Source organism: Oenanthe melanoleuca, linkage group LGE22 (assembly GCF_029582105.1).
Source record: "Oenanthe melanoleuca isolate GR-GAL-2019-014 linkage group LGE22, OMel1.0, whole genome shotgun sequence".
Lineage (NCBI taxonomy): Eukaryota > Metazoa > Chordata > Aves > Passeriformes > Muscicapidae > Oenanthe > Oenanthe melanoleuca.
The window spans coordinates 2,511,318-2,522,646 of NC_079363.1; the positions used below are offsets into that span (position 1 = coordinate 2,511,318).

Here is an 11,329-nt window from a genome sequence, read left to right on the forward strand (position 1 = left end):
CCGACCCCAGAACTGGCCCTGACCCCACAGTGACACTGGAGGTGGTGGCAGCCCCAGCCCTGACCCGGCAGTGTCACAGACCCTGTGCTGGCCTTGACCCCGAGTGTCCCCAAGCCCAGGTGTCCCCAGCCCCAGGTGTCCCCAGCCCCTGGTGTCCCCATCCCTGGTGTCCCCAGCCCCTGGTGTCCCCAGCCCAGGTGTCCCCAGCCCTGGTGTCCCCAAGCCCTGGTGTCCCCAGCCCCTGGTGTCCCCATCCCTGGTGTCCCCAGCCCTGGTGTCCCCATTCCTGGTGTCCCCAGCCCTGGTGTCCCCAAGCCCTGGTGTCCCCATCCCTGGTGTCCCCATCCCCTGGTGTCCCCAGCCCCAGGTGTCCCCATCCCTGGTGTCCCCAAGCCCTGGTGTCCCCAGCCCAGGTGTCCCCATCCCTGGTGTCCCCAGCCCCGGTGTCCCCAGCCCTGCTGGTGGCCGTGACTCCTTGGGGACCGAGCTGTCCCCGCCCTGCAGGGTTTGGGTTTATTTATTGCCCAATAAACGATTTTGGGATTTTGGCGCTGCCCGAGCTCCGCTCTCACCTGCCCCTCCCCCCGGGTGGGACCTGCCCGGGGGGGGGGGCCGGGGGGACCCCACGATGCCCGTGGGGGGTGTTGGGGTCACCCCACAACGGGTGGGGGTGGGGTTTAACCCTGTCGGTGCCGCCCATGGGGGGGGGGGGGGGGCAATGTCGCAGGTGGGGGAGGGGCTGACGTCAGCACGGGGACTCTGGACCCTCGCGGGGACCCCGGGGCAGCCGAGCGCGGTGACCGGGCGGGGACAGCCCCTCCCCCCGCAGGGACACCCCGTCCCACTGACAGCGGGACAGCTGGGCGGGAGGGGGAGGGGATTCGGGAGGGGGACAGCTGGGGACACCTGGGGACACCTGGGGACACCTGGGGGGGACAGGATGGGACACCCCAAAACAGCCCCACCGGTACTGAACACACCCTGAACCCCCCCGGGACACCAGGCCTGGATCTGGGGGGTCCCTGACTGGATTTAGGGGACCCTGGCCGGGTTGGGGGGGTCCTTGACTGGATTTGGGGGTCCCTGACTGGATTTGGGGGACCCCTCCCCATTTCTCTGCAGAGCCCCCCCAGTTTGTGTCCCTGGGGGTCGCTGCACCCCAAAATGAGCCGAGCCTTGGTCAGTGTCGTTTATTGGGGGGCACAGTGACCCCCCCGTGGTGGCAGCAGGGGGGGGTGTCCCCCCCCATCGGGTCTGGGGGGTCACTGGTGCCAGGCACGGTGCAAACCAGTACAGACCAGTTTAGGGGTGCTGGGAGGGGGAGCCCTGCTGGATTTGGGGGGGTTGTGACCCCCAATGCCCACGGGGGGGTCACTGTGTGGGGGGGGGGTCCTGCCCTGTGTGGGGGTGACCATGAGCCCCCCCGGGGGGGAGGGGAATGACCAGTACAAACCAGTTTGGGTGAGATGGGTGGGGGGGGGGGGGGAACGGCCCCAGGCCCCTCCTGCTGTGAGGTGGGGGGGGTCACCCCAAGGTTTTATGTGGGGGGGGTCACCCCATGGTTTTGGGGGGGGTCACCCCATAATTTTGGAGGCGTTAACCCCATGGTTTGTGGGGGGGGTCACCCCAAAACTCGGGGTGCATCCCCAGTGCTTCATGCGGCTGTGGGCAGCAGCTGATCAGCATTTGGGGGTTCAGGCCCCCCCGGACCCCCCAGACCCCCCGGACCCCCCCGGGCCCCCCCGGACCCCCCGGACCCCCCCTACAGGAAGGCGCCGGGGTTGGCGCGGGGGTCCCGCTGGTTCCGGAAGCGCAGCGCGAGCCAGACCCCCAAAACCTGCAACAAACGGGGGGTTGGGGGCGCTGCAGGGCCCCCCCAAAGCCCTGAGACCCCCCCCCGGCCCCCCACACCCCCCCCGTACCTCGGTGAAGCTGAAGAACAGCCCGACCCCCCCCAAAATCTTGAGGGCCTGGTCCGAGTGCTGCAGCAGTTGGGGGGCGCAGGGGGGGCACGGGGGGGCTCCCCCCGGGGGGAACTGGCACCTCTGGGGGGAAATGGGGGGGTCAGGGGGGGTCCCCAACACCCCTCACACCCCCACATCGCCCCAGCACATCCAGGGGGTCCCCAAATTCCATTTCCCCCCGAAAATCCCACCCCAGGGTCCCCTCCAGCCCCTCCCGGGGGGGGGTCCCCAAATTCCCTGTGGCTCCCCAAAATACCCCCAGGAGGAGCCTTCAAACCCCCCCCCCCCAGTTCCAAATCACCCCTAAACCCCCTCCCCAAACCCCCCAATCACCCCAAACCCCCCCAATTTTCCCTAATTACCCCTAAACCCCCCCAGTTTCCCCTCCCCAGCCCCCCCAGTTTCCCCTCCCCAGCCCCCCCCAGTCTCCCCTCCCCAGCCCCCCACTCACAGCAGGGCAGTTTTGGGGCTCCCAGGGGGGCTCCATCCCGGGCTGGCTCACTGTGGGGGCGCTGGCAGGAGGGGGGGTCCCGGGGGGCCCCCCCAAACCGCAGCAGCCCAGCCGGCGCTGCAGCTCCCCCCGCGCCCCCCCGCTCAGCAGGGGCCAGGCCGACTGCAGCAGCCGCTCCTGGGGGACCCCAAAAATGGGTCAGGGCCCCCCCAAACCCTTCAGTGCCCCCCAGGACCCCCCAAACCCCTCAGTGCCCCCCAGGGCCCCCCCAAACCCCTCAGTGCCCCCCACGACCCCCCAAACCCTTCAGTGCCCCCCAGGGCCCCCCCAAACCCCTCAGTGCCCCCCAGGACCCCCCAAACCCCTCAGTGCCCCTCCCGGGGCTGGGGGATCCCAGCACCCCTTCCCAAGGATTTTGGGGTGTGGGGGTTCCCCTGTGCACCCCGGGATTGTGGGATGGGTTTTGGGGTCCCCGAGGGTGTCCTGGGTGGGGTGGGGGTGTTCTGGGGGGGTCTCCAGGGGGTGTGACCCACCTGAGCTGGTCAGGGTTTGGAGGGGGAGCCCCTCGGGGAATTGGGGTGCCCCTGGGGTTTTGGGGTACCCACCTGAGCCCCCCGGCCCAGGGCGAGGCAGGCACAGGACACGCCCAGCTGGCACAGGAACACCAGGCCCAGGATCAGCACGTACTGGGGGGGTCAAGGGCCACACACACACAGAGACCCCCCCAAATACCCCTGGGACCCCCAAAAATATCCCTGGGACCCCCCCAAAATATCCCTGGGACCCCCCAAAATCCCCTCCAGGACCTCCCCACTGCCAGACCCCGTGTAGGTTTTGGGGACCCTGGGCAGGGGGAGCCCCCCCAAACGGTCTGAAGGGTTGGGACATTGGGGTGGGGGTTTGGGGACACAGGGGAGGGGGGTTAGGGACACCCAGGGAGGTTTTTTGGGGACCCTGAGAAGGGCTTGGGGACACTGCCAGGGGTGCCAGGGGATTTTGGGGATCCCAGGAGCAACTTGGGGACACTCTCAGGGACCTTCAGGGGGTTTTGGGGATACTGGGAGGGGCTGGGGGACACTGGCAGGGACACCCGGGGGGATTTTGGGGACCCCAGGTGGAGCCTGGGGACACTGCCAGGGACACCCGGGGGGATTTTGGGGACCCCAGGAGGGGCTGGGAGCTCATAAAGGGGACTGGGGACACTGCCAGGGACCTCTAGGGGATTTTGGGGATCCCAGAAGGAACTTGGGGACACCGCCAGGGACACCCAGGAGGATTTTGGAGATCCCAGGAGGGGCTGGGGGCTCATGAAGGAACTTGGGGACACTGCCAGGGACACCCGGGTTGATTTTGGGGATCCCAGGTGGAGCCTGGGGACACTGGCAGGGACACCCGGGGTGATTTTGGGGATCCCAGGTGGAACTTGGGGACACTGCCAGGGACACCCAGGGGGTTTTGGGGACCCCAGGAGCAGCTTGGGGACACTGCCAGGGACACCCGGGGTGATTTCGGGGTCCCGGGAGGGTCTGGGGGACACTGCCAGGGACACCCGGGGTGATTTCGGGGTCCCAGGAGGGTCTGGGGGACACTGCCAGGGACACCCGGGGTGATTTCGGGGTCCCGGGAGGGTGGGGGTCCCCGCGGGCCCCGCCGCCGGCAGGATACGAAGAACAGCAGCACCTGGTGGTGCCGCAGGGCGCCGAGCAGCCCGAGCGCGGCGATCAGCAGCAGCAGCGCCCCGACGGCGGCGGCCCCGCCGAGCAGCGGCGGCCCCGAGCCCACGGCGAGCCCGCGGGCCCAGCCCGCCACGGCCACCAGCAGCACCCCCACCAGCTGCGACAGGGCGTCAGGGGCACCGGGACCACCGGGACCCCTGAACCCACCGGGACCACCCACCAGCAGCACCCCCACCAGCTGCGACAGGGCGTCAGGGACCCCGAAACACACCGGGACCCCGAAACCACCGGGACCCCCAAAACACAACCCACCGGGACACCTGAACCCACCAGCAGCACCCCCACCAGCTGGGACAGGGCATCAGGGGCACCGGGAACACCGGGACCCCCGAAACCACCGGGACCCCTGAACCCACCGGGACCACCCACCAGCAGCACCCCCACCAGCTGCGACACGGCGTCAGGGACCCCGAAACACACCGGGACCCCCGAAACCACCGGGACCCCTGAACCCACCGGGACCCCGAAACCACCGGGACCCCTGAACCCACCGGGACCCCGAAACACACCGGGACCCCGAAACCACCGGGACCCCTGAACCCACCGGGACCCACCCACCAGCAGCACCCCCACCAGCTGGGACAGAGCGTCAGGGACCCCGAAACACCGGGACCACCGAAACACAGCCCACCGGGACCCCTGAACCCCGAAACACACCGGGACCCCCGAAACCACCGGGACCACCCACCAGCAGCACCCCCACCAGCTGCGACAGAGCGTCAGGGACCCCGAAACACACGGGGACCCCCGAAACCACCGGGACCCCTGAACCCACCGGGACCACCCACCAGCAGCACCCCCACCAGCTGCGACAGGGGGTCAGGGGCACCGGGAACACCGGGACCCCGAAACACACCGGGACCCCGAAACACAGCCCAACGGGACCCCTGAACCCACCGGGACCCCCGGGACTCCCCCCAGCAGCACGCCCACCAACTGGGGACAAGTTGTCAGGGGCACCGGGACCCCCGGGACACAGCCCACCGGGACCCCTGAACCCCGAAACACACCGGGACCCACCCACCAGCGGGACCCCGAACCCACCGGGACCCCTGAACCCACCCGGGACCCCGAAACACACCGGGACCCCTGAACCCCGAAACACACCGGGACCCACCCACCAGCAGGACCCCCACCAGCTGCGGACAGGGTGTCAGGGACCCCCGAAACACATCGGGACCCCTGAACCCACCGGGACCCCGAAACCACCGGGACCCCTGAACCCACCCGGGACCCCCGGACTCCCCCAGAACCCCCGAATCCCCCCCAGCACCGGGACCCTCGAAGCCCCCACAGAACCACCGGGACCCTCAAATCCCCAAAACCACCGAACCCTCCCAGAACCACGGAACCCCCCCCAGCACCGGGACCCCCGAACCCCAGCGGGACCCCCCAGAACCACCGGGACCCCGACCCCCCCCAGCACCGGGGCTGTACCACCCCTCATGACCCCAGGAGGATTTTGGGGGGTCATTGCGGGGTGCCTCCCCCTCAGGAATTTCGCCCCCGGTTCTGCGGGTTTGGGGGGGGGGGGATTTGACCTCTGACCCCTCCTGTGGTTTTGGGGTGACCCCTCCCTGTCCCAGAGCGCCACGCCCAGACCGGGGCCCCCAATATTTGTGAACCCCCAAACTCCCCACAGGGGAAACCCCCCAGCAGCCCACACCCCAAATTGGGAGGGGTCCCCTCGCCTTCCAGACCCCCCCAGGCCCCTCCCTGCCCTTCCCGCTGACCCCGCAGCCCCTCCCCAGCCCCGCACAGGGTGAGGGGTCCCCACTCCCCTCACGCCCCCCGCTCACCACATAAACCACGTTGAGCGCGCAGAGCGCGTTGCGCGAGCAGGCGAAGCCTCCGCAGACCATGCTGGGGCCGGGGGTGTCCCGGGGGTCCCGGGGGGTGTCGCGGGGGGTCCCGGGGGGTCCCGGGGGCAACCGGGGGGTTCCGGGGTCCCCGCGCTGCGGCCCCTTTAAACCGCGGCCCCGCGCCCCGCGCGCCCGCCCGCACTGCGCATGCGCAGCGCCTGAGCCCCGCCCACCCCTGCGCGTCCCATGGCCCCGCCCACCGCCCTGCTCTAAGCCCCGCCTCTTCTCCTTATTTGGGCACAGCCACGCCTGCAGCCCTACGAACGCTCTCAGTACTGCGCATGCGCACGGCGCTGCCGTGACGGGGCGGGGCTTCCTGGGAAGGGGCGGGGCTTCCGTGAGCGTCTGCCCCGCCCCCCGGCACCCCCAGACCCCACCGGTCACAAAATCCAAACCCCAGAGCCCCCCAGGAGCCCCCTAAAGCCCCCCGGGATCCCCCCAGGAGCCCCCTAAAGCCCCCCAGGGTCCTCCTAGAGACCCCCAGGATCCCCCTAGAGCCCCCCAGCCCTACTGACCCCAAGCGACCCCCAGAGCCCCCCAGGATCCCCTTAAATCCCTCCAGGGTCCCCCTAGAGCCCCCCAAACCTACTGATCCCAAGGGATCCCCACAGGTCCCTAGGATCCCCCAATCGCCCCCCAGGATCACCCCATGTCCCCCAGGATCCCCCTAGACCCCAAGGGTCTCCCCAGACCCCCCCAGGATCCCCCCAGATCCCAAGGGTCCCCTCAGAGCCCCCCAAGATCACCCCAGAGCCCCCCAGGATCCCCTCACGTCCCCCCACGGGACCCTTTCACGCCTGAGCGCTCCCCCCGCCAGAGCCCCCGGTGCTCCCCCCTCGCTGCCCCATGACCCCCCCAGACCCCCCTCAGCTGCTTCTGGGCTCCCCAAACCTCCCCAGGGGCGCACAGAGCCCCCCCGCACCCCAAACACCCCCCTGCCCCCCGCGGTGAGGGGCAGTGCTTGGGGGCGCCGACCCCCCCTGGGAAGTCCTTGAGGGGCCACATTTGGTCTCTTAAACATTAAACAGCTGCGGGGGGGCGGAGGGGGCAGATTTGGGGGCGTCACCACCCCGGGAGGCGCCAAATTTTGGGGGACTCGTGGCCCCCATCACCCCCCGGGGGCAGAAATGGGGGGGACTGGGGGCGCAGCCACCCCTCAGCCAGCCCGGGGGGGGTCGGGGTGTCCCCCCCTGGAGCATTCCGCTCTGTCGAGGTCAGGTCGCGACCTTGCGGCGTTATCGCGACGATAGCAGCAGCTATAAGCGCCAGCGGGCTGGGGACGGGGGGGTCGCGATGGCGCTGTGGCTGCTGTGGCTGCTGCTGGTGACCGGGGGGGGCAGCGGGGGGGTCCCCCCTGTTCCCCGTGTCCCCCGGGCGGCACCGGAGCCCAGGGCGGTAGCGGAGACCCCCCAGGAGGTACCGGGGTCTCTCCAGGAGGTACCGGAGCCCCCCCAGGCGGTACCGGAGCCCCCCCGGGCGGTGCCGGGGTCCCCCCGGGCCGTGTCGGACGCGGAGCTCCGGGAGTTCTCGGAGCAGCTCCTCGCCGCCGATTCGAACCGCGCTGGGCCGGGGCAGCTGCAGCTGAACCTGGAGGGTTCGGGCAGCGGGACCTCGAGGTGGGGACGGGGCTGGGGGGCTCGGGGGGCTCAGCGCCCTCCGTGTGCTCCCCTCTGCCCTTCTCGCTCCCCATCCCACGCGGCTCTGTTCCGCTCTATCCCATTGATCCCATTGATCCCATCCCATCCCATCCCATCCCATCCCATCCCATCCCATCCTATCCCATCCCATCCCATCCCATCCCAATCCCACCTTTCCCCATCCCAAACACCTCCACCCTCCTTCCTCCACTCCAAACCCATTTCCCTCCATCCCGCTCTCCATCCTCCCCCTCCCGTGTCCATCCATCCCCAATCCCACATTCCCTTTTCCCCTCTCCCCGCGCGTTCCCACCCCACATTTCCCCGTCCCAAATCCCGACCCCCGCCCGTTCCAGGCTGTTTTCCTACGTGTCCCCGGAGCTGCTGGCCCGTCCCACCTTCTCGGGGCTGCTGGCGCTGCTGGATAACTACGAGCCGCGCACGGGCCGGGACGAGGCGGAGTCGGCGGAGGAGCGGCGGGAGCAGCGGCGGTTCCTGGCGGCCGCGCTGGACACGCCGGTCGGGGCTCTGCTCGAGCGCTTCGTCCTCAGCAAGGGTGCGGCCGCGCGGGTGCCCCACGGTGTCCCCACGGTGTCCCCACGGTGTCCCCACGGTGTCCCCACGGTGGCCCCACGGTGGCCCCACGGTGTCCCCTCGGTGTCCCCACATTGTCCCCTCGGTGCCCCCACATTGTCCCCTCGGTGTCCCCTCGGTGTCCCCGTGGTGGCCCATTGATCCACGGTGTCCCCACGGTGTCCCCACGGTGTCCCCACGGTGTCCCCACGGTGTCCCCTCGGTGCCCCCACATTGTCCCCTCGGTGTCCCCTCGGTGTCCCCACGGTGTCCCCTCGGTGTTCCCACGGTGTCCCCATGGTGTCCCCAAGGTGTCCCCAGGGTGTCCCCACGGTGTCCCCTCGGTGTCCCCACGGTGTCCCCCGCAAGTTCCCCCAGTCCACAGGGCTCTCCCCCAGTGTCCCCCCAGTGTCCCCCTCTCCAAAGTGTCCCCACAGTGTCCTCACAGTGTTCCCCCAGTGTCCCCACTGTGTCTCCCCACTGTTTACCCAGTGTCCCCCCAGTGTCCTTCCAGTAACGTCACAGTGTCCCCACAGCGTCTTCACAGTGTTTTCCCATATCCCCCCAGTGTCCTCTCAGTGTCCCCCAGTGTTTACCCAGTGTCCCCCAGTAACCTCACAGTGTCCCTCCAGTGTCCCCACAGGGTCCCCATAGTGTCCCTCCTGTCCCCCTGCCCTGTCCTTAGGGCTGAACCCCGCTGGCCACGTGGCTCACAGTGACCCCAGGGCTGTACCCCATGTCCCCACGGTGTCCCCTCAGTGTCCCCTCGGTGTCCCCTCAATGTCCCCACGGTGTCCCCAGGGCTGTACCCCATGTCCCCTCAGTGTCCCCTCAGTGTCCCCAGGGCTGTACCCCGTGTCCCCACGGTGCCCCCTCAATGTCCCCACGGTGTCCCCACGGTGTCCCCAGGGCTGTACCCCATGTCCCCTCAGTGTCCCCTCAATGTCCCCACGGTGTCCCCAGGGCTGTACCCCATGACCCCACGGTGTCCCCTCAGTGTCCCCAGGGCTGTACCCATGTCCCCTCAGTGTCCCCACGGTGTCCCCAGGGCTGTACCCCATGTCCCCTCGGTGTCCCCTCAGTGTCCCCACGGTGTCCCCAGGGCTGTACCCCTCTGCCGAGGCGTTCCGGGCCGATCTCCACTCCATGTGGTTCGGGCTCTACTCTCGCTCCAGTGGCAAAGCTCTGGACTCCTCTGGCTTCGAGCACGTGTTCCACGGTGAGGGGACATCAGGGACACGGGGGGACACGGGGGGACACGGGGGGACACTGCAGACGGGAGGGTCACTGTGGGGAGGGGGGGGAGCAGGGGACACTGTGGGGGTGAAGCTGGGGGGGCTTGGGGGGCAATGCCGGGGGTCGCGGGTGTCCTGGGGGGTCCGTGGCGGGGGAGCTGTTGTCACCCTCTGTGTGTTGTCACCCAGGGGAGGTGAAGAAGGGCTCGGTGTCGGGATGTCACAACTGGGTGCAGCTGCAGGCGCTGGAGCGAGCGGGGAGACTGGAATACCTGGGCTACAGCTGGGACGGGCCCGTGAGTGGGGACCGGGGACACGGGGGGACACGGGGGGACACGGGGGGACACGGGGGGACACGGGGGGACACGGGGACATGGGGGACACAGGATCATGGGGGTGACTGGAATATACCTGGGCTAAAGTTGGGACAGGAATGTGAGTGGGGACACGGGGGGACACAGAGGGACACGAGGGGACACAATGGAACGCCAGGGGCGCTAAAGGACCATGGAGAGGGTGGGGATGTGCCGAGGATGGGAACACGGGAGGACTCCTTGAGTGCGGGGTGGGGGCGACACTGTGGGACACGGGGACACCCCCCGGGTGGGGGTGGGGACACAGAGCCCCTCACTGCAGCAGCGCCCCATCCCCCACAGTGTCCCCAGCCAAGATCTCTGTCCCTCGGGTGTCACTGTCCCCCCCATATTTCCGAGGATCCTGTGTCCCCCTGTGTCCCACTGACTGTCCCCCCCTCCCTTTCCCTCTCACCCGCAGCACCCCCGGTGTCCCCACCCCCGAGGCCACACCCGGTGTCCCCCATGTCCCTACCCGTGGTGTCCGTGCCCCCCGTGACCATTCCCGGTCCTACAGGGCCACCCCCGGGGTCCCCCATGCCTGTTCCCCCCCCGTGAGACCCCCGGCAGCGCACAGGGCTCCTGGCCGGGGTGTCCCCCGTGTGTCCCCCGTGTGTCCCCCGTGTGTCCCCTCCGTGACCCCCCCGTGCCCCCCGCAGTGGACATCCTTCCCGGACGTGCTGTCGCTGCAGTTCCGCTGGGACGGGTACTCCAAACCTCGGGGGTCGCTCCTGGTGGGCTCCAGCCCCGAGTTCGACCTGGCGCTCTTCACCGTCTGCTTCCTGGCGCGCCCCGACCGCCCGTGAGTGCGGGCACCGAGGGGAGGCGCTGGCGGCCACCGGGGCTTGTGGCGGCCACCGGGGCTTGTGGGGCCACCGGGGCTTGTGGCGACCACCGGGGCTTGTGGCGGCCACCGGGGCTTGTGGCGACCTCCCGGGGCTTGTGGGGCCACCGGGGCTTGTGGGGCCACCGGGGCTTGTGGCGGCCACCGGGGCTTGTGGCGACCTCCCGGGGGTCCCACACCCGGGGTCACCCTCACCTGTCCCCGCAGGTGCCACATCAGCCTGGGGGGCGAAGCCGCCACCATCCAGACCTACACGTGGGATAAGCAGCGCCTCGTGGCCTCCGCCTACCCCCTGACCCCCTGAGCCCCCCAAAAAAAACACCCCCGCGACCCCCCCTAACCCCTCAATAAACACCCCACGGGATCCCCCGTTCCTGCTTCTGCCTGGGAGGGTGCAGGGGATGGGGGCAGCGGGAGCCCCCCGGGGGTGCTGGGACCCCCCCAGAGAGCGCTGGGGTGGGCTGTGTGTGCGTGGGATGGCACACGTGTCCTTAGCGTGTCCGTGTGTCACTGCACGGGTCCGTAGCGTGTCCGTGTGCCCATACATGTCCCGACCATGTCATTGTGTGTCCGTGTCACTGCACACGTGTCCCCAGGGTGTCTGCACAAGAGCCTCGCGAGTGTCCACACCTGTGTGTGTGTCCGCGTGTCCCTGTGTCCGTATGTCCCCTGTG

At 69.5% G+C, this 11,329-nt stretch overlaps 2 protein-coding genes across 2 annotated transcripts; one reads left to right on the forward strand and one right to left on the reverse strand.

Moving 5' to 3' along the window:
* Window positions 1-1,753: 1,753 nt before the first annotated feature.
* TSPAN31 (tetraspanin 31) lies at window positions 1,754-6,157 on the reverse strand. Its single transcript, XM_056515130.1, has 6 exons — window positions 5,951-6,157; window positions 4,081-4,248; window positions 3,021-3,101; window positions 2,416-2,592; window positions 1,923-2,045; window positions 1,754-1,837 (listed from the first exon to the last, which is right to left on the reverse strand). Exons 1-6 carry the CDS (start codon window positions 6,011-6,013, stop codon window positions 1,763-1,765), a joined length of 687 nt encoding a protein of 228 aa, XP_056371105.1. The 5' UTR covers window positions 6,014-6,157; the 3' UTR covers window positions 1,754-1,762.
* A 1,149-nt stretch (window positions 6,158-7,306) lies between these two features.
* On the forward strand, window positions 7,307-11,282 carry LOC130265801 (uridylate-specific endoribonuclease C-like). The gene is made up of 6 exons (XM_056515120.1): window positions 7,307-7,629; window positions 8,007-8,206; window positions 9,326-9,442; window positions 9,648-9,754; window positions 10,471-10,613; window positions 10,863-11,282. Exons 1-6 carry the CDS (start codon window positions 7,307-7,309, stop codon window positions 10,957-10,959), a joined length of 987 nt encoding a protein of 328 aa, XP_056371095.1. The 3' UTR covers window positions 10,960-11,282.
* The last annotated feature ends 47 nt before the right edge of the window (window positions 11,283-11,329 follow it).

Bases quoted from the DNA above. Each gene is read 5' to 3' on its own strand.
- LOC130265801 (XM_056515120.1), top strand. From the start codon at position 7,307: ATGGCGCTGTGGCTGCTGTGGCTGCTGCTGGTGACCGGGGGGGGCAGC. The intron at 7,630-8,006 runs GTGGGGACGGGG...CGCCCGTTCCAG, and splicing joins TCGGGCAGCGGGACCTCGAG to GCTGTTTTCCTACGTGTCCC. The intron at 10,614-10,862 runs GTGAGTGCGGGC...CTGTCCCCGCAG, and splicing joins CTGGCGCGCCCCGACCGCCC to GTGCCACATCAGCCTGGGGG.
- TSPAN31 (XM_056515130.1), bottom strand. From the start codon at position 6,013: ATGGTCTGCGGAGGCTTCGCCTGCTCGCGCAACGCGCTCTGCGCGCTC. The intron at 4,249-5,950 runs GTGAGCGGGGGG...GCCCTGTCGCAG, and splicing joins CGCTCAACGTGGTTTATGTG to CTGGTGGGGGTGCTGCTGGT. The intron at 2,046-2,415 runs GTGAGTGGGGGG...ATTTCCCCCCAG, and splicing joins AGCCCCAAAACTGCCCTGCT to AGGTGCCAGTTCCCCCCGGG.